At 40.1% G+C, this 20,583-nt stretch overlaps 2 protein-coding genes across 2 annotated transcripts; both read left to right on the top strand.

Moving 5' to 3' along the window:
* The first annotated feature begins 11,865 nt into the window (after nucleotides 1-11,865).
* LOC122756795 lies at nucleotides 11,866-13,569 on the top strand. Its single transcript, XM_044007316.1, has 3 exons — nucleotides 11,866-12,032; nucleotides 12,089-12,406; nucleotides 13,465-13,569. Exons 1-3 carry the CDS (start codon nucleotides 11,973-11,975, stop codon nucleotides 13,567-13,569), a joined length of 483 nt encoding a protein of 160 aa, XP_043863251.1. The 5' UTR covers nucleotides 11,866-11,972.
* A 30-nt stretch (nucleotides 13,570-13,599) lies between these two features.
* LOC6573296 lies at nucleotides 13,600-15,804 on the top strand. Its single transcript, XM_001999346.2, has 6 exons — nucleotides 13,600-14,431; nucleotides 14,488-14,642; nucleotides 14,728-14,836; nucleotides 14,899-15,122; nucleotides 15,191-15,308; nucleotides 15,372-15,804. Exons 1-6 carry the CDS (start codon nucleotides 13,600-13,602, stop codon nucleotides 15,620-15,622), a joined length of 1,689 nt encoding a protein of 562 aa, XP_001999382.1. The 3' UTR covers nucleotides 15,623-15,804.
* The last annotated feature ends 4,779 nt before the right edge of the window (nucleotides 15,805-20,583 follow it).

Genomic DNA, 20,583 nt, shown 5'->3' on the forward strand with positions numbered 1-20,583 from the left:
CGAAGAGAGAAGGAGAATGATAATGAGAGATAATAAAATTAAAGAGCAATAAATATAAAAGAGAAGAAAGAATAAGAATGGAAATGGGAATGAGAGTGAGAGTGAGAATGAGAATGAGAAGGAGAAGGAGAAGGAGAAGGAGAAGGAGAAGGAGAAGGAGAAGGAGAAGGAGAAGGAGAAGGAGAAGGAGAAGGAGAAGGAGAAGGAGAAGGAGAAGGAGAAGGAGAAGGAGAAGGAGAAGGAGAAGGAGAAGGAGAAGGAGAAGGAGAAGGAGAAAAAGAAAGAGAATGAGAAGGAGAAGGAGAAAGAGAAAGAGAAAGAGAAGGAGAAGGAAGGAAGGAAGGAAGAAGAAGAAGAAGAAGAAGGAGAAGGAGAAGGAGAAGGAGAAGGAGAAGGAGAAGGAGAAGGAGAAAGAGAAAGAGAAGGAGAAGGAGAATGTGAAAGAGAAAGAGAAAGAGAAAGAGAAAGAGAAAGAGAAAGAGAAAGAGAAAGAGAAAGAGAAAGAGAAAGAGAAGGAGAAAGAGAAGGAGAAGGAGAAAGAGAAGGAGAAGGAGAAGGAGAAGGAGAAGGAGAAGGAGAAGGAGAAGGAGAAGGAGAAGGAGAAGGAGAAGGAGAAGGAGAAGGAGAAGGAGAAGGACGAGAGTGAGAAAGAGAATGGGAGAATGTGAGCTAGAAATAAGAGAAATAAATTGAGAATAAGAATGAGAGAACGCGTCATATATAAAGAACTAATTAGGTTTTACAAAAACAATTACTTAATTTGCATTTTATTTTCAGAAGTTATCTGTTGTTGTTTCGCATATGCAAAGTTTGCCTTTTTAATATTGAGTGGAGTTCTATGTGGATATTAAATTCATGCATGCAGACGACTTTAACAGAGCAAGCAAATATCTACGTAAGCACGGAAGTATCAATAAATCATATGTGCGACAGCAAAACATGGATTAATTCAAGGGATATCCGTTGCCAGGGAGCAGCTGCTGCTAGACAGCTAACGAGTTTCTCCCCCACCCCAAAGAAAGTGTGAAAATGTGAGCGACAATGAGTTGGAGTTGCATCTAAATGGGTGCGGAGTCGGAAATGTTGTTTGTGGCATGGCGGCAAATTCATTGCCAAACACATTTGTAAATACCAAATGCCCCATAACCAGAAGCAACAGCAGTTGCAGCAGGAGAACAACAATAATATCAACACACCCCCCTGGGCTTACGCAACAACAAAGGGCAGCAGCACAAGTGAAAACAATGGCAGCAGAAGCTACAGCAGCAGCAGCAGACCGCAAAATGTGTTGCATGCCCCCTGGCGCTGTTGTCGAGATGATGCTGTTGCTGGCTGGCGTTTGAGCTGGAGTCTCGGAGTTGGAGTTGCAGTTGGAGCTGGAGTCGGAGTCAGAGTCAGAGCCAGTGCCAGTGCCAGTGCCAGACAATCCTCACAGACGAAGTTAGCAAGTGCATTCATTCATTGGCAATAACAATCAAACTGCTGCTAGCACTTGGCTGCTGTTGTCGCTCTGTGGAAGCCAAAGAAGATGAAGGAACCCTGGCCACCTGCTCCACCCGCTGGCCACAGCTCTTGTTGCGCATTTGCAATGCCATTCAACTTGTTTTTTGCTGCCGACAATAACAGCAACAATAGCAACAACAGCTGCAGCAGCAACAACAACAACAGCAGCTGCAGCACCAACGCGTTGCAGCGGCAGAGCTTCCATTGCCAAACCAGCCCATTCGATGTTATTGACTTTAAAATTTCGTTTAGTATATTTTCTCTAATTGAAATAGATATCTCGTACTTTTCGTGACCCATGTGGGAAAAGTAAACTTTAACTGGGCATGCTTTGATAAAGATCATAAATTTGTCAGCTCCACACCTTGGGCTAGTTCGATTTGGCATTACTATATATCCGCCTTTATAGATTTACAATATTGACTCGGACCAAGTCTGTTGACACTGTAACCCCAGCGATAAAGAGTTCAATCGCTTCGGTTTATTGGCCCCTCAACAGCAACAACAACAACAACAACGACAACAGTGCTCAATTTAAAATAAATAATTTATGTGTAACGATAATAAATTTCCAACTTTGTGTTGATTCAAAGCACATTGATTATACTCTTTATTATATCACACTTTCACCTCACTGATTATCATATGGAGCTACATATAGCAGCGGCCATTGGATTAAGGTTTGTATTTTATGTACTATTGGTTCAATGCTCTATGAGCGGTGTTTTATAAGAAGAAAATTGTTAATACAATATAATAGAGCTGTAAGGTATAATATTCATTTTTAATGAAAATTGTTTCATATAGTAGATTTTGCAGACCGAACAGCTAATATGGTTAAAGAGAAGGTTTGCTTACTGTTAATTTTTCCATAGCCAGACCTAAGTTGATTTGCTGCCTACATCTATAAAAATGCATATAATGGCAATATAACAATTTGATATAGACTTTCTGACTTTGCTACTAAGAAGAATCTAGAATAGATGGATGTTCTGATTTTAATATTATATTATATAAATATATAGTGGCATACTAAACCGAAATCGGCATTCCATATGCCTTATATAAGTCTTATATTGAACAAATTGATATAACTGTATATAACAGTAACTGAGATTTATACAAATGTATGCCATACACATATTTTTTTAATAATACTAAGATTCTTTCTTATACGAGTATAAGCGATGCTTTAAAGCAGAACCGTTGACAATCAATCGCAGCTTGCGATCAAGTTAATCAATTACTACAAGCCGCAATAAATTCAACGCGTTGCAAGCGCCAGCGCAGCTGTTGATATCGATATCGGGTGATGGAATCAAAAGAGGCAAAGCGCCAGCCGAGTAAACAGAATGTCAACAGTTTAATAAATAAAATCAGTCAGCACCACAGCAGGCGCAGATCCAGATCCAACAAGCAACAGCCAGCCAGAGCTCAGGCGGGCGCTGGAAGCAGGCGCGCGACGGCAATTAAAAAAAAAAGGGGAAAAAAATAAGGCAAAGACACAAGCACGAAGCGCGCAAGATTCACTACGCTTTAGATTCAGATTTAGAGTCACAGCTCGAGTCGAAGTCAAAGTCGGAGTCGGAGTCAGTCACTCGATCACAGAGCACACGGCGGGCCAAGGTTGCCGGCAAACACATGTGAGGCGCTGCTGCAGCATCTTTTGGCGTCGCGGCGTCGTGTGCGACAGGAGCAGATTGTCGCAGTTGATCAGAATCAGCGCTGACATTTTGATATTTGAGTCTGCCATAAAAATATGATCGATTTATTATGCGACAAGGCGACGGCAACGGCAACGGCAACTGGCCCAGCGACAACATGGCTAACTCCTTCGGGCCGGGCGCAGTGCAATGCGCGACATTGATTTTCGCGAAGTAATGAGGCAACTCATTAATCATTTTTTTAGCTGTGCATCGGCTGGGGGATTATGCTGCCCGGCATCCAGGCAGCGGCAACCGTCGACGCCACTGACGGAATGCTGGCAACATGTTGCACATGCTGCTGGCTGACTGGCGGCAACAGCTGCAGCTACAGCAACAGCAACAGCAACAGCAGTACATCCCGGAACAAGCTCTGCCTGCACCCAGCCCTGCTTGTATTCGCTGTACAAATCGTGTTCTTTGCGCGCACACTGCTTGATTTTGTTAACCTTTTGACCATTTGAAGTTATTTTTGTATGCTTTACTGCCAATTTGGTGGTCATTGGCCATTCACTTGACTTGCGACTGTTGCCTGCTGCCTGCCGCCTGCCGCCTGCCGCTTGTCGGCTGGTCATGTCCAATGTCTGCTGCTTGCCAGTGCCAGTTGCCAGTGCCAGTTGCCAGTTGCCAATTGCCTGTTGCTGCGGTTGCTCTTTTGGCACACAACGCACCATGGCTGACAGTTTGGCCGATTGCCTGGCCTCTACCTCAGAGTCTGCCACTGCCGACTCGGCTGTCGCGGTCGCGGTCATCTCCTGGCTTGTGGCACACACACTTGGGCCATTTGGCAACCGCCTGGTGGAGTATTCTATACGCTACAATTGTTGTCAATTAGCTAATTAATTAATTATAATTTTTTTTTCAGTTGAGTGAGCTAAGATAAATAATAAAATAAAATACTAAGTAATATCGTATAAACCTTAAACTGATATATGAAAATTGAAATATTCAGTATATATTTATTTATAATTAATTCAAGTTATAATAATATGTCAATAATTATAAACAGAATTATATCTTTTTCAGCTAACAACTAATTTGCCTTTTTTTTTTGTAACTGCTTTTTGGTTTGTTATTGCCGTTGTCTTGTGATTTACCTGTGAGTTTAGTTGTTGCTTTGCTTTGTACAGGGTGCCACCAGGTGAGCGAGCCATTGGTGTTACCTGCACTTGTCTCGCACAGTTGGCCAACTTGTTAGCTGCTGTTGTTGTGGTTGTTGTTGTTTTCTGCTGAGGCCATTAGCCTTCGCTGCGAGGCACACGCACACGAACACACGCACACGCTCATACATTTTTCAAAAATCGCAATTCTAACAAAATTTCTTCATTTGGCGTCTGAACTTGTTGCTTGTTTGCAGTTGTTGGCAATTATTTATAGTTTCTGATGTATTCAATTTATTATGCAGATGTAGAAAGTTGCTAAATGCTTGATGTATGACTCTAACATATTGAGTGTAATCATTTTTGCATAATTTAGTAAAACAAGTTGACGGAAATGCATTCACCTGCTCACATGCATACCCATCATATTTACAGAGAAGTCTGCCCGTAATACTCGTATATGGTTACGTTTTTGCACATCCATGAGAATATTTATTTTATATTTTATTCTAAGAGAAATAGAGAGATAGAGATCGAGCTGATAAATTACTTTTGTCCTAAAATTGCTAATGGGTTTCATATACGTTATGAGAACCTGCGAGTTTCGTATTCAGCAGCAGAAATATTTTGATTATTCGAAAACTGTTTTTTAATTTTACATAAAATTAATAAATGTGGTGACTTTAAATATATAATATTAAATGGATAACCCATTTAAATCTACAAAATGGCATAGTTACATTGATCAGCTGAAGACTTTAAGTAGGTTTCTTAATTGCATAACTAGCAATTGAAAACAATTTTCTTCAGATAAAGAAGTAGAAATACGTTCGATCAAATTTGGGTTACAATTTGCATTAAATTCTCACGATAAATCTAGTCAGTAGACAGCAGTTGATTTATGCACAATTTGTCTGCCTAAATCCTGAATCTAGACAGGTAAATACTATCAATATTCGCTTAAAGTTCATCACACTACAATTGGTAATTAATTACGGCCACTGCAAAAAAAAAAGTAGTTGCCATCAGAGCTGCAGGTAATTAAAAAATAAATAACTAATCGAGACAACTTAATTTTGAAGGTTGCTGCTGCCGAGCCAGCGATCAACATGCAATTTTCCATGTAGCAAAGTTTAAAGGCCAGCTCGAGAGGGGGAAAATGGCAGCAAAAATTTATTAAAATGTTTAAAATGGGTTGGCGGCTGTAGTAGTAAAAAAAAAGAAGAAGGAGATAAATAAACAAAAAATTGGTAGCCTGAAATCTATTAGGTAAACAAGCGCCGCTGACAGGTAACATAGATCGCCAGGCGAGCTGAGGCCATTAGAAAGCGATTAGATAGCGATACAGATACCAGCCACAGATACAGATACAGATATGTAGCTACACACACTCGTGCACACAGCTACAAGACATCCATACATATGTTACCCACGAGCTAAGACTCAGCCAAACAATGTCTGGACAGGCCGCAAACAATGGCAGCTAAACATGGCAAGTTAACAGTTTAATTTTGCAGCGCCACAGACATAAACAAAGCCGAAAAAAAAAAACAAAATGCCGCTACGTGCAGTGGCCGCAGTGGCCAATGCGATATGCGGATGTTTGCTCTGCATCCGAAAGATACGTAACTAATGCATCGACAAAAAGCGCGCTCAATCTCAGGACGAAACAAAAGCAAAGCCCGCTGCTAACAGCAACAAAAACTCAACTGCAGTTATCGCTCATTATGGATCTTGATCAATGTGCTGTTGTGTGGAGGAGCGCTTTCGGCAGTTGCAAAAAAAAAAAAAAAGAATCAAGAAACAAAGCTAAGCCGCAAGCCACGCACAGGAGCCGAGTCTGGCCCAAAACAAAGGAACTGTCTCCCTGCCGGCCGGCCAACAAGTGTTGCCGCAACATGTTGCCAAAAAGAGCCAAAGGCAATGGCCGCGGCAACAATGAATCCAATGCCGAAGCTGCACCCGAAGCCAGCTTCCGCCTCGCATCCTTTCGAGTTAAGTTTTGCATGGCATAGAATTAGCCAACAAAGATATTAATAGGTCGAAACGCACTTTTCGGTGCGCTACGCTTAATGCAGAGCTGTACAAAATTTATAAAATACTATAATATTTATCAAATATTATTTATTAATCTATTTAAAAAAAAAGAGAATCATCATAGATACTTTAGTCTTATAAATTCATTTCATATTTTTTTACAATTTTATTCACTTGTCCACTTTTCAGTGCGCTACGCTTAGTGATAATGAAGCAGTAAAAATATGTAAAATTCCTTAATATTTAGCAAATATTATTTATTAATCTATTTAAATAAAAATGGAATACATTTTTTTTTATGATTGTAGATATTTTAGTCTTATAAATTATTTTCATATTATTTTAACAGTTTTATTTACATGTCCAGAGAATATTTTCTCATGAACTCGTTTCTCATCTCTCAATTTATTATACAGTTCGCATTTGCTGAATGACCTCATGGTGATTAATAACAAATTTTGCACTATATTTTTATAATAAATAAATAAATAAATATATATATATATATATATATATATATATATATATTTTTTTTTTTTATATATATTTAGATGTTTAGATATTATATCATTGAATTCCTCTTTAATTTTGTATCTACTTGGTAGCGCATCAGTTGACACGTGTTGACCCAGACTTTTACCCATTTCATTTGAATAATAAAACATTTAATTTACGCACCATTTATGGCAAGTTGCTGCAAATCGATCGTCGATTCGCTCGTTTGTGGTGCATGCAACATTGGGAAGGCAACGATAAAAACAACCGACACAGCTGCGGTTTAGACGCCATTATAAGAGCATAAAAAAAAAAAATCAAACGAAAATAAAAACAAAAAATCGAAAGAACCGTAACCGCAAATGTTGTTTTGAACTTTCTTGAAGTTTTTGCTCAAGTGGCTCGATATAAGCGAAACACTTTCAGTGACTGAATCGGTCAGCTTTTGCTTTAGTAAAAATGACATTGGAACGAATCGTTACCTAAGGAGACTGGACGATACGGTTCAGATGGCATGCAGGTCGAGTTCTTGACGCTTGAAGACTTTGCCATTGAAACTGGCTAAATTTGTTTACCTTTGCATTTCACTTCAATTTCACTTCACATTAAGTAGACTCTCTGATCTCTAAGCAGATCCCAAATGCCATGATTGACTAAAGTTCAAGCAACATGCCGCATAAGTAAAACAGTTCTCTTTTTCAAATACGGACAATTCCCACCCGATTTGGTGGCATTACGTCCCATATCCAGGTCTGTGCATACGCACATCTTGCCAGCTGTCAAATGGAACAATAATAATTTCCAAATAGAAAACGAGAAAACTTTGCTTTGCGTTGGCCAAAAAAGCCAAAATGCTAAAAGAACTTTTTTTCGATTTACCGTTACCGGTTTATAACCCATCAATTATATTGTAATGATGTCTGCTGCTGCTGTTGCTGCTGCTGCATCTTCAGAAATCATGGCTAGAACAACAACAGCAGCAGAAAATAAACGCATTTAAAGCGAATATTCAATACTCTTATATGTTTCTAAATATACGAACTATCTTTAAATCCAAAATATTTCCCTTATCGATAGTAAATATTGTACTATGACATATAATTTTGCCCATAGACTATAGTAGACTAGTTCGGTTGACTGCCACATCCTGTATATCTATATATAGGCGTTGCCTCTCTAGCGACTAAGTAAAATTACCCTGGGCTAGGGTATACAAACAGCAGCAACAACGAGTGGGCAACATGCTCATTATCAACGTCATCATTGGCGTGGCTGTGACTGGGGCTGAAGTCGCATTAGAATGCCAGCCCATTCGGTAAATGGACAGCAGTCGAAAAGGCATACTACTTATAGAGCTGATGTGCATCGCCTCTTTGGCACTCGGATTGCATTTGGCTGCAGCTGCTGTGGCGGCTGCTCATGGCGCAGCATTTGCATTTGAATTCGCATTCGAGTGTCCACTAAATGTCAATTAAGTGGGTTTTAGCACGGTTTGATTCGCCGGTTGCCAAGTGCCCAGCACCCGGTTTACTGTTCACGTCCAGCTGCCTCATCCTCCAGCCTCCATCCCCAACTCCATCTGCACCTGCACTCCCTACTCCTACACCCACTTGGCCACTTCTTGCGCTCCAACTGCGCTTCCCACTTTGACCATACAAATACATAACATAATAGCAATAACCATAATACACACAATGCTGTCTGCTGTCCGCTGTCTGAAGTGGACTCCCAGACCGGGCCCAGCCAGATCGGGTCTGGGTCTGGGTCTGGCCTGGTCATGCTCATCATCTATGGCAGCAGAGGAGCACATGTGTGAGCCTCTCCCAGTTATTGCATCCAAGCATTGGCGGCTCCCTTTGTCATTTGGCGTGACGCATGCGTAACGTTCGATTTGATTCAATTAATGGATGGGAATTGTCTCTACGTGTTCTCTTTGTGGCGTTCAAAGAGTTGCCAGCCTCCAAAGATGAAGGGATATCGGAGCAGCCGTTGAATGCAAATATTGGAGTGTTGCGCAAACATCAACTGATATCTCTGATGCTTTTCTTATGAGTCTAGAATATTGTTATTATTTTTTAGATCTCATCATGAGTGTCATAATTTATAATATAATGTTTGATATAGAATTTATTTTTTTATTAAATTTATTATTTAAATTTATAATTAAGCAAACATAAAAATATAGTTTTCTCGTGTATTCTTGTTCTCACGACAGTTTTTGTTCTTTTTACGATATTCTCAAACAATATTCTTATTAAAATATGCATTAGTAATTTACTTGGATTATTTCACAACGATTATAGTTTTCAAAATCTTAGTTTCAATACCAATAAAAAAAAAAAAAAAAATTTAAAAAAATATTAAACGCAGTTTACCGAAGACTAAATACTCTTTTATGTGCAAGTCTTGCAAATATGAAATCAATCGAAATTGATCAAGGATATATGTACATTTAGCAAATGGTTTTCTATATTGTTACAGGTTTTACAACAAATTATATAAAACCTCTAGAGTATTAAATATATGCGAACCCGTTTTCCTGGTTTCGACTAGAGAGCTGTAGTACTTAGTTGAGTGCTCTTCAGTAGTTGAATAACTCAGAGTCATAATGAGATCGTCGCGGCAAATACCAGCAAACCCATCGATGTCAGTTGCGTTAGAGACAATTACTTTCAAATAAATTAAATCCTAACGACGCGACGAGTCGTTGCTCGAATCGGTGTCGACTGCGAGTGTAATTGTGAATGCGATTGCAACATTAAGGCATAAGTTTGCATGCCAATGCCGGCTGATTCGAAATCAATTAAACCTTTCATAATTAATAGTGCCTAATGAGAGTGGTGCCGGCAATAGAGTATGCAAATTGGCCACATCGGGTAATATCAATGTCTAATGTTCAGCCTGACTCATTTAAGCCAGACAGCAGGCTTTGGCGGCTATGGAGCTTAGCTCTTATGCCATCGAAATCAATATAATCATTTATGGTGGCTATTATAAGTTTGTCACGAAATGTGTAACGCATAGATGACTTCTATGTTTTATTGCCATTTTGGGACTTAAATTTTTATTCACTTTCCTTAGACAGTTTCATAAATCATGGAAACGTCAACAATATTTACAATTGATCACAATACGCTTTATATATGTCTGAAAGGGTGTTTAGTATTTTGATTGCGAAATAGGGTTTATCTTCAATCTTATTTGCGAAAACGATCGAAGAGCACTTGGGTTTCGCTCCAAGAGAAACTGAAGCAGAAATCAAAACATCATTTAGCAGCTTTTTATGCACATGAGCGATTGCAAGTGCAATATCATTATCACGATCATCCGCAGCGCAAGCATCATGTGATCATCGTCGCGACGTAGCTGAGCTGCTCAGTAGAGAAGCATATTCATCATGCACAACAAGGTTAAAATTGTTAATTGTTGACGCCAACTGTAATTGGTATTATTATGCACAGCCCACAACAAAAATAACAACGATAATATAAACTTTTGCAGCTGTTAACGCTTAATGTGTTGCTGGAATTATCTGAAAAGCATGGCAACAAATATAAATAATTGCGCATTTGACAAACAAATATAAAAATGTGAGGGGAAACGCGATTGTTTCATTTTAGATATTATAAATATTGTAGTTAGATATAATGAATCCATTGTTTGATGGTACTATAAATAAACCAATTGAATACAAAACAAGTAAGAAGGCTCCAGTCGAGACTGCTCGACTAGGAGATACCCTGAACCTTCCAAGCTGATATTCTAAACATTCTGGACTTATTTTATGCACACATACATACACATGCACTTATAAGCACGCGCTCTGCTAACTGCGCGGTAAGCAGCGACTGCGCTTGGGCTGCGCTGCAGTGTGGGCAATATTATGAGAATTTATTTGTTGAATATTTTCTTTTGTAGACATACGATCTTAATGAAACTTTTAGAGTGTAATCATATGGTGAATATGTGTGTACATTCCAAAGCACAAGTCTCTAATACTTTAAATGCGTTTTTTACAAATTGGGGGCGAAGGGGGCGTGGTATCCAAAATCTGTAAATTACAAAATCTTTGTATCCATTAACTTTATATACAACGCAAATTTGAAGTCTCCAGGTCTAAAAGTGTTCAAATTAGGCTGGAAAAACAAAATTCATTTTTCGATTATTCTCGATAAAAAAGTTATCGGACGATTTATCGAAAAAATAAAGCAAACTCGTACTGCGTATGGTACACACGAGTATGCATGCCAAATTTCAGCTCTCTAGCTCTTGTAACTTCTGAGATCGACGCACTCATACGGACGGACGGACGGACGGACGGACGGACGGACGGACGGACAGACGGACAGGGCTATATCGACTCAGCTCGTCGCGCTGATCAAGAATATATATACTTTGTGGGGTCTGCCACGCCTCCTTTTGCCCGTTACATACTTTTTCACAAAACCATTATACCCTGATTTCCCATTTTCAATGGGTTCAGGGTATAAAAAGCCAAGTTTTTTATATATACCTAATTTATTCAACAAATAATATTTTGAATATATAATGTTAAATGGCGAGGCACATAATGTTAAATAAGCTATAGCCGCCTGTATAAACCCTCCGATTTTGTAATCAGACTTGAAACTTGATGTATCTGAATGTATATATGTATATATAATAAATTAGAGTCCCGGTAATTCGAAATGGCAAATTACCGAGAATTATTGAGAAAAAAATTGTTTTTCGAATTTGCCCGATGTTCGATTAAGCGGGGTACGAAATTTCGAGACTGGACTGTATAATGTATATGTGTATATACATACATTCTATATAATCTATGCAGTAAGCTGAGTTTTGCATGGCTCGGAGTATGTATCTGTCCCCAATAAAACATTTTTTTACCTTTTATAATATGAATGATCCGTTCGGGTATTTAGGTAGTGTAATGATGCATCACAATTATTTGTTTCATTTATATAATTAAATTTCCATTTTCGAGTTGGGTATCGATATATAATGCAGGGCCATGGACAAAGTACTACCTTTTCGGTGAAATAATTCTACTGTGAACATTGATTGTTAAATAGTTAAGATTGAACTGAACATAATATTTCGCGTGTGGTATGTTTTGCTGAGCTACATCGCAGCTATGAGGAGTACGTTATTTGCTGTCAGCCTTCTTCAATTTAGCTTTATGCTCCAATTCAGTGTAGGTTTACAATTTTTTAAATTTATAAAACAGTTGAAGTGTATTTCCAAATTTAGAATGCAGGTCAATGCAAGTTCACGAATGCCGTCTGCAAGTCACATAATGAATCCTGGGTTACTGTGGACATGTGTCGTCTGCGAGCAATCAATCGCAACAAGACTACTTTGAATCTTCAAGTTACACTTCTGCATACTACGAAAACTGTTCATGCTGAATCACAAATATTTTTCAAAGCAAACGGTTACAAGCCTTGGCTCTACAAGCCATCAATTGATATCTGTCGGTTTCTTAAGAAGCCATATAATCCTGTTGCTGTTTTGGTGTTCAATTTGCTTAAGAACTATACCAATTTTAATACCAGATGTCCCTTATTGGTAAGTCAAATATTACCTCTCTTTACTTATTTCAATATTCAATATTTCCTTGTAGGGCTCATACTATATTGATGGGTTGTACATACGTTATGACAGTGTGCCACTGGCTTGGCCTTCTGGCGAATTTTTAGTGAAAATAAATTGGTTATTTGATAAGCGACTTCAGTTTTCAACAGATGTTTATTTTATGGTTACAGAATAAGACATCAAGGTAAATAAATACACGATTTTATTTACAAAATTCAAATGTTTATTAAGAGCAAATTACGGTCGAAGTAATATGCTATAAGTAATATGCTATATAACTGAATATATTATTTAAAAATCTCTGAATATAAAAGAAAAATATAGCTTTTTATAGTTAGAAAGCCATGGCTATATATATCAAGTAATATTTATTTTTTATTTAGTCAATGAATCGATATCTGATCGGAAACAAATACAATTACTCAAAAAAAAGTTTGAGCTCATTTGCTGTGCACCAATGAAGGGAAACCAAAAGTCATTTAAAATGAATAATTAGAGCCCGCAAAGTTCAAATTTATTATGTGTTATTAGGACATCAGTGAGACGTTACGACCTATTCTGGCCGAGAGCTCCAGAGTCGGGTGCAGTAACTCTCCATAATTAAAGCATGGATATAATGAATTTGGTAGTTCATCCCGTAGTCTTGCTCAGTTTAGTTTTGTGCCAACTCACCTTCTCAGCTTGTTTTATTCTCTTGTCTAAGCCTCTGCAATGCTGATGTGCATAAGGTTGGGATAATTTTTTAAATAATGTCACCATGCTTTTGGCCTCTTGGCAGCCCAGAGTCGCTGCAATAGAGCAATGGATGCAACTGTCGGAATTACTACCAGAGCCAAGCAGTCAACGTGGAACATATTTGCGATCACAATAGCGTGACTTTGTTGGTTGATCGCTGAGGAGCGTAAGAAAATACTGCAAAAGTGAAGGTTGTGCAGCAGCCAAGATGGGAAATGCGGGAAAGCCGACTACGATGACAGTGTTGACAACCGACAACATCGTTGGTGGCTACCACAATTAATGCTCTAATAAAGCCGAAGAAAACATGTAGCTGGGGCAGCCAGGGGCTGAGGCAGCAGCTGCTGCTGAAGCTGAAACAGACGAAGCCCCAGCAGCGATTGCCGTTTGGAAAGATCTGAAGGCAGTCGCTAAGTGGAGTTCCGTTAATAATGTTGTCAAAACGCGATGCGTTGATAAGAGCTCTTGTTTTGACGCTCTATTATGTGGGCGTGGCTGGCGCCGATGATCGTCGCGATTTCGTGACACTGGGCGTGATGAAGAGTAGGCGTGACAGTGCCAGAAGATCCCCGCAACGGCTCGGTGGCATGACCATTGATGGTATTGGCTATCACTATACGCTGCGCTACCAGCCAGGCAATCATCTCCAGAGTTTTGCACAGGAACAGGAAGAGGAGATGACTATGGCACCGCCGATGCCACCAGCAATGACAGAGATGCCGCCGGCGCCGGCAGAGCCGATGGAACCCGAAGAGCCCGAGCCAACCATACCAATGCGGCCGACTTCCATGGAACCCGATCCGGAGCCAACTGAAATACCAAGTGAGCCCACCAGCACGGACATGATGCCAAGTGCTATGCCAACGGAGGAGCCATCAGCTAAGCCTTCAGTGAAGCCTTCAGTAAAGCCTTCGATGAGGCCTTCAATGAGGCCTTTTCCGCCGCCCACTCCAGCCACAACGCGCACCTCCATCATGCAGCCACAGACATTTTCCACCAAGCTGGGAAATAAACTTAAGCATCTCATTTATGGATCGCCGATCCAGGCCAATCTTATACAAAAACAACCCGGTGCCCCCAAATCTAAGGGTAAGGGCTTCTTAAGTCTCTTCGAGGTGATCAAATTTCCCAACACCAAGTGCAGCGTTTCTATGGGCGACATTCGCACCATGGAGGGTGTCTGTTATCACGAGTTCGAATGCAAAAGCTTGGGCGGCATACCCACCGAACGATGTGCCGAGGGTGTCGGCGCCTGTTGCATCTGTGAGTACATGAAGTGAAGTGATATTGCGTTTGCTTGAGGCTACTTTCGCTTTCAGTTGTTAACGGCTGTGGCGATGTTACCAGCCAGCAGATCGTTTACTTTGAGAGTCCCAACTATCCACAGGCGGTGCGCGAAATGATGATCTGTGTGCTGATCATAAATCTGAGACAAGGGGTGCAGCAGCTGCGTCTGGACTTCCAAATGTTCGAGGTACTGGCATATCCATTATATTCCCAATGTCCCAACATATATATTTGATATAGAACTATATAGAGCGTGTTTCTTTGACTTGCAGCTCAGTCGCCCCACAGATGGCGATTGCTTAGACGATCAGTTCATCATATCCGGACACAATGCCAACTTCCAAGTACCCATACTCTGTGGCATTAATACGGGCCAACACCGTAAGTAGTACGAGGCTCAGAGGGAAGTCTCCATTGAAGTTCCACTTCTATTTATTGTGTAGTGTATGTGCACGTTGGAGACTCCACTGAGAGTAAGGTATATCTCTCGGTATTTGTCAAGGTCTCAAGCGGCGGACGATCGTTTAATATCATGATCAGTCAACTTGAAGATCAGCTCGCGCCGGATAATTGCCTGCAATACTTTAAAGATGGTGAGGGTATAATCAAGTCATTCAACTACGATGTGGCTGGCAGCATTGTGGACAACCGTGAGGCAACCTATCTGGTCAGTATCTGATAATCTAATCGAAACTTAAGAAATCGCTAAGCGTTAAATAAACTTTTCATGCTTAGAACAATCTCAACTATGCAATATGCTTGGCCAGGTCAAAAAATGTGTGCAGCATTAGCTATAGCACCGAACAGCAAGGCGGAGACCAGCCCGACTTCCAGCTCATCAATAAGGATGAAGGTAAGACAATAGGAATAGAGTATGATAGAAATGAGTAGAATCAATTTGATTTCTTTTTCTCAGCTGAAAATGATCTTGTACCCGATGGCCAGGCTGGCGCTGGGATCTTCAATTGCCCGGATGACTTCATAGCCATCAACTCGGTGCGATTGTGTGGAGAGCGGCTGAACGATGGAATCGAGATTGAGGATTATACCATGCATGCCACAGTGAGGGATATAGCCGCCGGTCCCATTGTGCTGCCCTTTCGCACCGATGCCGAATATGTGGGTCGCGGCTTTCGTCTGCTCTACAGGCAGGAGTTGTGTGTCTGATATGGATGCAGTTCGGTTACGGTTAGATTTACTGCTGCAGTTACTGTTACCGCTCGTAGTTCATAGGCTGCATATGCCGTTGTTTGCATTAAACTTTGGAATATGTTACGCTTCAGTCCGAATCTCGAATCTCGAATCGACTGCAGGGCCTTTCTGGTTGCTATGGGAAAACTTGACATGCATGCGACCATTTCCGTTCCCAGTGCTGTGTTAATGTGTTTTATGTATTTCAGCGTTTTGGTGGCTTAGTTTTGGCGCCGCCCACCCGCCGACTGGGCGGTCTGCAAGTTCGTAGTTCACAGCCGGTTGGCGTTGGTGTCGGTTGACAGGTTTATTTCCAGATATTCATATCTAGCCATACCGCAACTATGACGAAATCTATAACTTGCCGCATCGCCATCGTTTCTGTTCAACTCGAAGTTGAAGTTGAAGTCACAGTCGGAGCTCTTGGAGCTGTAGAGGAGTCGAGTCGTTAGAGACGTCGCCAGGGCCGGTGTTGTCGTGTTGGTTTCTATGCTTAAATTTGTAATAAATTTGATTTTTTCCTTTCGATTGCGAATTTTCATTGTTCCTTTTGGCCGTCGTATGATAAAGTCACAATTAACCCACGCCTTTTTCGTAGCGGTACTCTTACATATATTTGCATATCATTTTGATTGTTTGGATCGCTGTCTGCGCCGCTGACATGGTGATGACTAAAAGTGTGCAGCAACGCCATCACCACCACCGCCACCACGACCAAACAACAACAACAACACCACCAACAACCAGCTGGAGCAACCAACAATCATAAAATAGGCAACAACAAATATTGCATGCAAACATTTTGAATTTGAAGTTTGTCATCAAATGGCGTCTGAAGCCTTGGACAGGGCGCCATGTGGCACAGTGGAATGATTTCTGAATTAAGTGGAAAAAATGTTAAAGTTTTCAAAATAAATATTTTAATGCAGGAGAGAGTCAATTTTAAGCTGGAACGAAAGGTATGACTTAAAAAAAATCTTTTTGTATTTAATGGAATGCATTGTATATAATATACATATATATATACATTATAATTTAATTTATAAAATTAAAGGAACACATAACTTAAATACACTTATTTTTTTCTCAAAGAATTTACTATATAGTATATATTTCATATTCATATGCTTTTGTATATTAGATAAGTATATTTATGAAAGTTTTCCATTCTATGCCACAGTGTCGCCCAGCTCTAGCATAAATAAATAAAACCCGTAAAGCCGAAAAAGTATAAAATAAAAATCGCTTCAGGGCGTAACGTGCACTACATTAGAAATTGAAAATCCACCGACACCGCCGACAATGACGACGACGACAATGAAGTCGCTTTGGAGCTGGCCAAAAAAAGGAAAACATGAGAATCTTTTGCCAAGCAGAGTCAGAGTCAGAGTCAGCGTCGCAGAGCCAACAAAGCGCCGCTTGATGGAAATTAGAAATACAGTAAAATTTTGAGGAGAGGTTTTTTGCTTTCGGTATTTCGTATGATTTTTTGGTTTTTCCTTTTTGACTGAGAGGAGCAGAACGTGCAGGGCAACGCCTTTTGTCATGGGGAGATCTGTGGTAACAGTTGGGCATTTGCATAAGTTAATCAATTCGCAATGAGGCAAAAGGTGAAAACTATGCAATTGCCAGCCTATCAGAACGCAATCGCACTGTTAACTGTCGGCAATCAAGCCAAATGAATGCTGGCAATTGCCAGCGAATCGGCAATCGCTTCATGTCTTTTAATTGTCAACACCCCCCCGGCAACAGCAACAGCAACAGCAACAACAGCAACAGCAACAATAATAACAATGGGGACCCACAGCAGACTCAAAATATGTCCACTGCAATCGCTGTTGGCGGTCAGTTAAAGCCATTTCAAGCGGCATACCAGAGATCACAATCGCAACAACAACAACAACAACAACTATCGAAAACTCTTAAACGTTAAGAAAAAATGCCAATAAATTTTTGACAAGACATTATACAAATGCTAACTTTATTAAACGGCGTTGCGGCCAGGCCGTGTTATGGGACCACCGCATGGATTTTAATTGCCAGGTTATTGATTTAAAATACAGCCCAAGTTGCTGCCAACTTGTTTTCGGCTTAATAAAGCGATCAGCTGGCCGATCTCTTGTTTCTAGAGATGGGCGCGTGTCTGATTTTCGTTTCACGTTACGATCAAACTCAAATTCGACCTTAAGAGTGCAAACTGAAAACATAGACCGACCTTTATTAGAATCTGTGAAGGTATTAGTTGAAGCACTCAAATTATATCAATAAAAATGCCTCAGAGTGTGTAAACTTAAGAGAATCAAAAGTCTATGGCTTTTCTTTTGACATAATCATTGTATGTGCTTTGATACTAATACGATACTGATGATACTCTTACTCACGATGATTTCGTGTCACGATAGACAGTCTATCGTTTAGCTTTTACTGTGTGTGAGCAGCCGAAAGAGTTGTTATTGCTTCTGCCTTAACGATCTAATGAAGCAATTTTCATACCTGTTGCATTTTTGTTCGCTGCTCGTCTGCAATTAATTTATTTGAATGCCTGGCAGTTGATCATTTGGCCCCGTCGTCTTCGACTGCTGATGGGTCTTTAAGCGGCATGGGGTCTCTGCTGTGGAGGCGCATTTTTGCATTTTGCATCGAATGCGATTGGCGCCGCGAATTCCCAGATCGATGAATCTATAAAATGCTGGCAGTCCATCGTAATTCAAAGTAATTAGTCATTGCCAACTAATGAAATGACTTTTCGCGTAATGAGACTGTTATGTAGGAAAGGGATTGGCAATTGATTTGTAAGATTAATGGATCGATCCAGGGAATGTGATGGCAACGAGTTGAACACATGGGCAGATTGCGATATTTTATATTATTAATTGGTTACACTTTAATTGTTGAAGATATTCTACAAATACATAAATGTGCTTATGCCTTACCGAATGTATGTATGTATGTGTATGCATTCCGTAACACCCTCGTATTATACTGGATAATTTGAGATCCCCAATAACTGCCAGCTTGACAAAATAGCCAATGGCTGACACTTGATCCCCCAGGGCCAAATTATTGGCCAACGTGTGGGAAATTTGCAATGCATTATTATAAGCCAGAATCACATTGCCGCATATGACTGCACAAATGCATGTATGTATAGCTACACCAACTGACTTGAGCACCATCAAGCAGTGATTTTATGATTCACGCTTGCATTAAAAACACATCAAAGCGGGGTAACAAATCGCGAAAAAGTCTATGAAACAAAGGCCTAAGACTTAACTACCTTGTATTTAGAAATGCTGGCAACTGGTGGGGCGTCTGCTGAGAGCGGTTGCTGGATCGAGGCCCGTACTGGGACGGTGTGACGGTGTGACGGTTCGACGATGCACTGGTCGGCTGAATACAAAACAACGGACTGTTCGCCACTTCACGCCGTAATTAAACTGTCTTCGGTTGTGTTGTACCAGCGTTCAAGCATTAAGCCGTCCAAATTTCAACCAGTGCCATTTAAAGTTTCATTTATTTTACATATTAGCCCCATACAAGCGCACACCTTACACACCATGTATACATACATACATACAAACATATGTATATAATGCCGATTTTCACACTATTTCCTACAAATTTAACGATTGTGTTCGTGATTTTTATTGCCGCACTTTTAGCACTCTTTCGGAGTCGAAGCGGGACGTCTTCTCATGAACGTATTGCTTACCTATTTACTTGCATATGGGCAAAATAAAGCTAAATATGGCAAACTTTTTATGCGCACACAAAAATACTCTGTAGCAGGATCTTGAAATTTATTTGTTGACTACATGTCAATATCTGTAATACTCCATACCTTATCATGGTATGTGAAATGTACAGGGTATGAGAATAACGAGTATTTATCGGAGCTCAGCACACAATGGCTATTGGCAAGAAATGTTGCTTATGCAATGTTTTTTGCTTGAATAATTTAAAGAATTTACATTCTAAAAAGTCCAGAATTGGTCTGAATTTTTAGTATGTTGTATTTTATGAATTTAATTAGTCAAACAATTATTAAACGTATAGAGGGCTTCGAATTTTATTTTTAGAAACTATATATTTAAAAAAAAAAAATGAACATTTTTTATAATCTTATTCAAACAACATACAATGCGTTCTTTTGCACTTTCTATTATTTACAAATTAAAAGTTCTTATTCGACAAAGGAAAGCCCATAACATTCTCTGACTCTTTTCTCGAAACTTAATAATATTTCTGTATGCTTATCATCACATATTCTTGCGTTATATATGCAGACTACCTTAAAATCTTCTCAACACTTGTTTCTCTCATCTCGAGTGGCCTCACGTAATCGCACTTAATCGCTGCAGCAGCTCTTTTCAAATTTGAATAGCCCTCGCATTATCTCATGCACATACACACACGCACACATACACAGACGTATGCATATCCATATAATAATCTCGCACTTTCATGTGCATTCATCAAAGTTTCAACACTCAGCCAAAAAAGGAGCCTTTCGAAAATTTGCCTGTTGCTTCGGCGCCAGAATGCATTGCATGTAAAAGATCTTGGCCAAGTGGCAGGCCGAGACGAGACTGGGGGCGAGAATGGGGCGATAACAGCCGGCTGGCATGGAGAAGAGGCAACTGGGTGAAAATGGAGAGGAAATGGGCACTGGCCGTGGCAACTGATGCCACAAGAAGGCGCATAAATCGCGTGAAAAATGTGAAAGAAAAAAGCATTTTGACACCACAGCAAAAGGTGGCTGTTAACTGGCAGTGCGTTAAAACACGTTGACTCGATGATGATTATGAATATGAAAAATTAATGATAGTCACAGCATGGCAACAGTTGCACGCACAGCGCAGAGCAGTGCGGACGATGCGAGTGCGCTGATTAAGCATACGCAGCGTTGCCCGCTTGGACTTGGCCTAGCCAACTAG

The sequence above is a fragment of the Drosophila mojavensis genome, unplaced genomic scaffold, assembly GCF_018153725.1.
Source record: "Drosophila mojavensis isolate 15081-1352.22 unplaced genomic scaffold, ASM1815372v1 contig_16, whole genome shotgun sequence".
In the NCBI taxonomy this organism is placed as follows: domain Eukaryota; kingdom Metazoa; phylum Arthropoda; class Insecta; order Diptera; family Drosophilidae; genus Drosophila; species Drosophila mojavensis.

What these genes read in the sequence shown, in the direction of transcription:
- LOC122756795 (XM_044007316.1), top strand. Translation starts at nt 11,973, where the DNA reads ATGAGGAGTACGTTATTTGCTGTCAGCCTTCTTCAATTTAGCTTTATG. An exon ending in GCTTTATGCTCCAATTCAGT is followed by an intron (nt 12,033 to 12,088) that starts GTAGGTTTACAA and finishes TTCCAAATTTAG; the next exon opens with AATGCAGGTCAATGCAAGTT. An exon ending in ATACCAGATGTCCCTTATTG is followed by an intron (nt 12,407 to 13,464) that starts GTAAGTCAAATA and finishes GCTCTAATAAAG; the next exon opens with CCGAAGAAAACATGTAGCTG.
- LOC6573296 (XM_001999346.2), top strand. Translation starts at nt 13,600, where the DNA reads ATGTTGTCAAAACGCGATGCGTTGATAAGAGCTCTTGTTTTGACGCTC. An exon ending in TGTCGGCGCCTGTTGCATCT is followed by an intron (nt 14,432 to 14,487) that starts GTGAGTACATGA and finishes TTTCGCTTTCAG; the next exon opens with TTGTTAACGGCTGTGGCGAT. An exon ending in GCTCATCAATAAGGATGAAG is followed by an intron (nt 15,309 to 15,371) that starts GTAAGACAATAG and finishes TCTTTTTCTCAG; the next exon opens with CTGAAAATGATCTTGTACCC.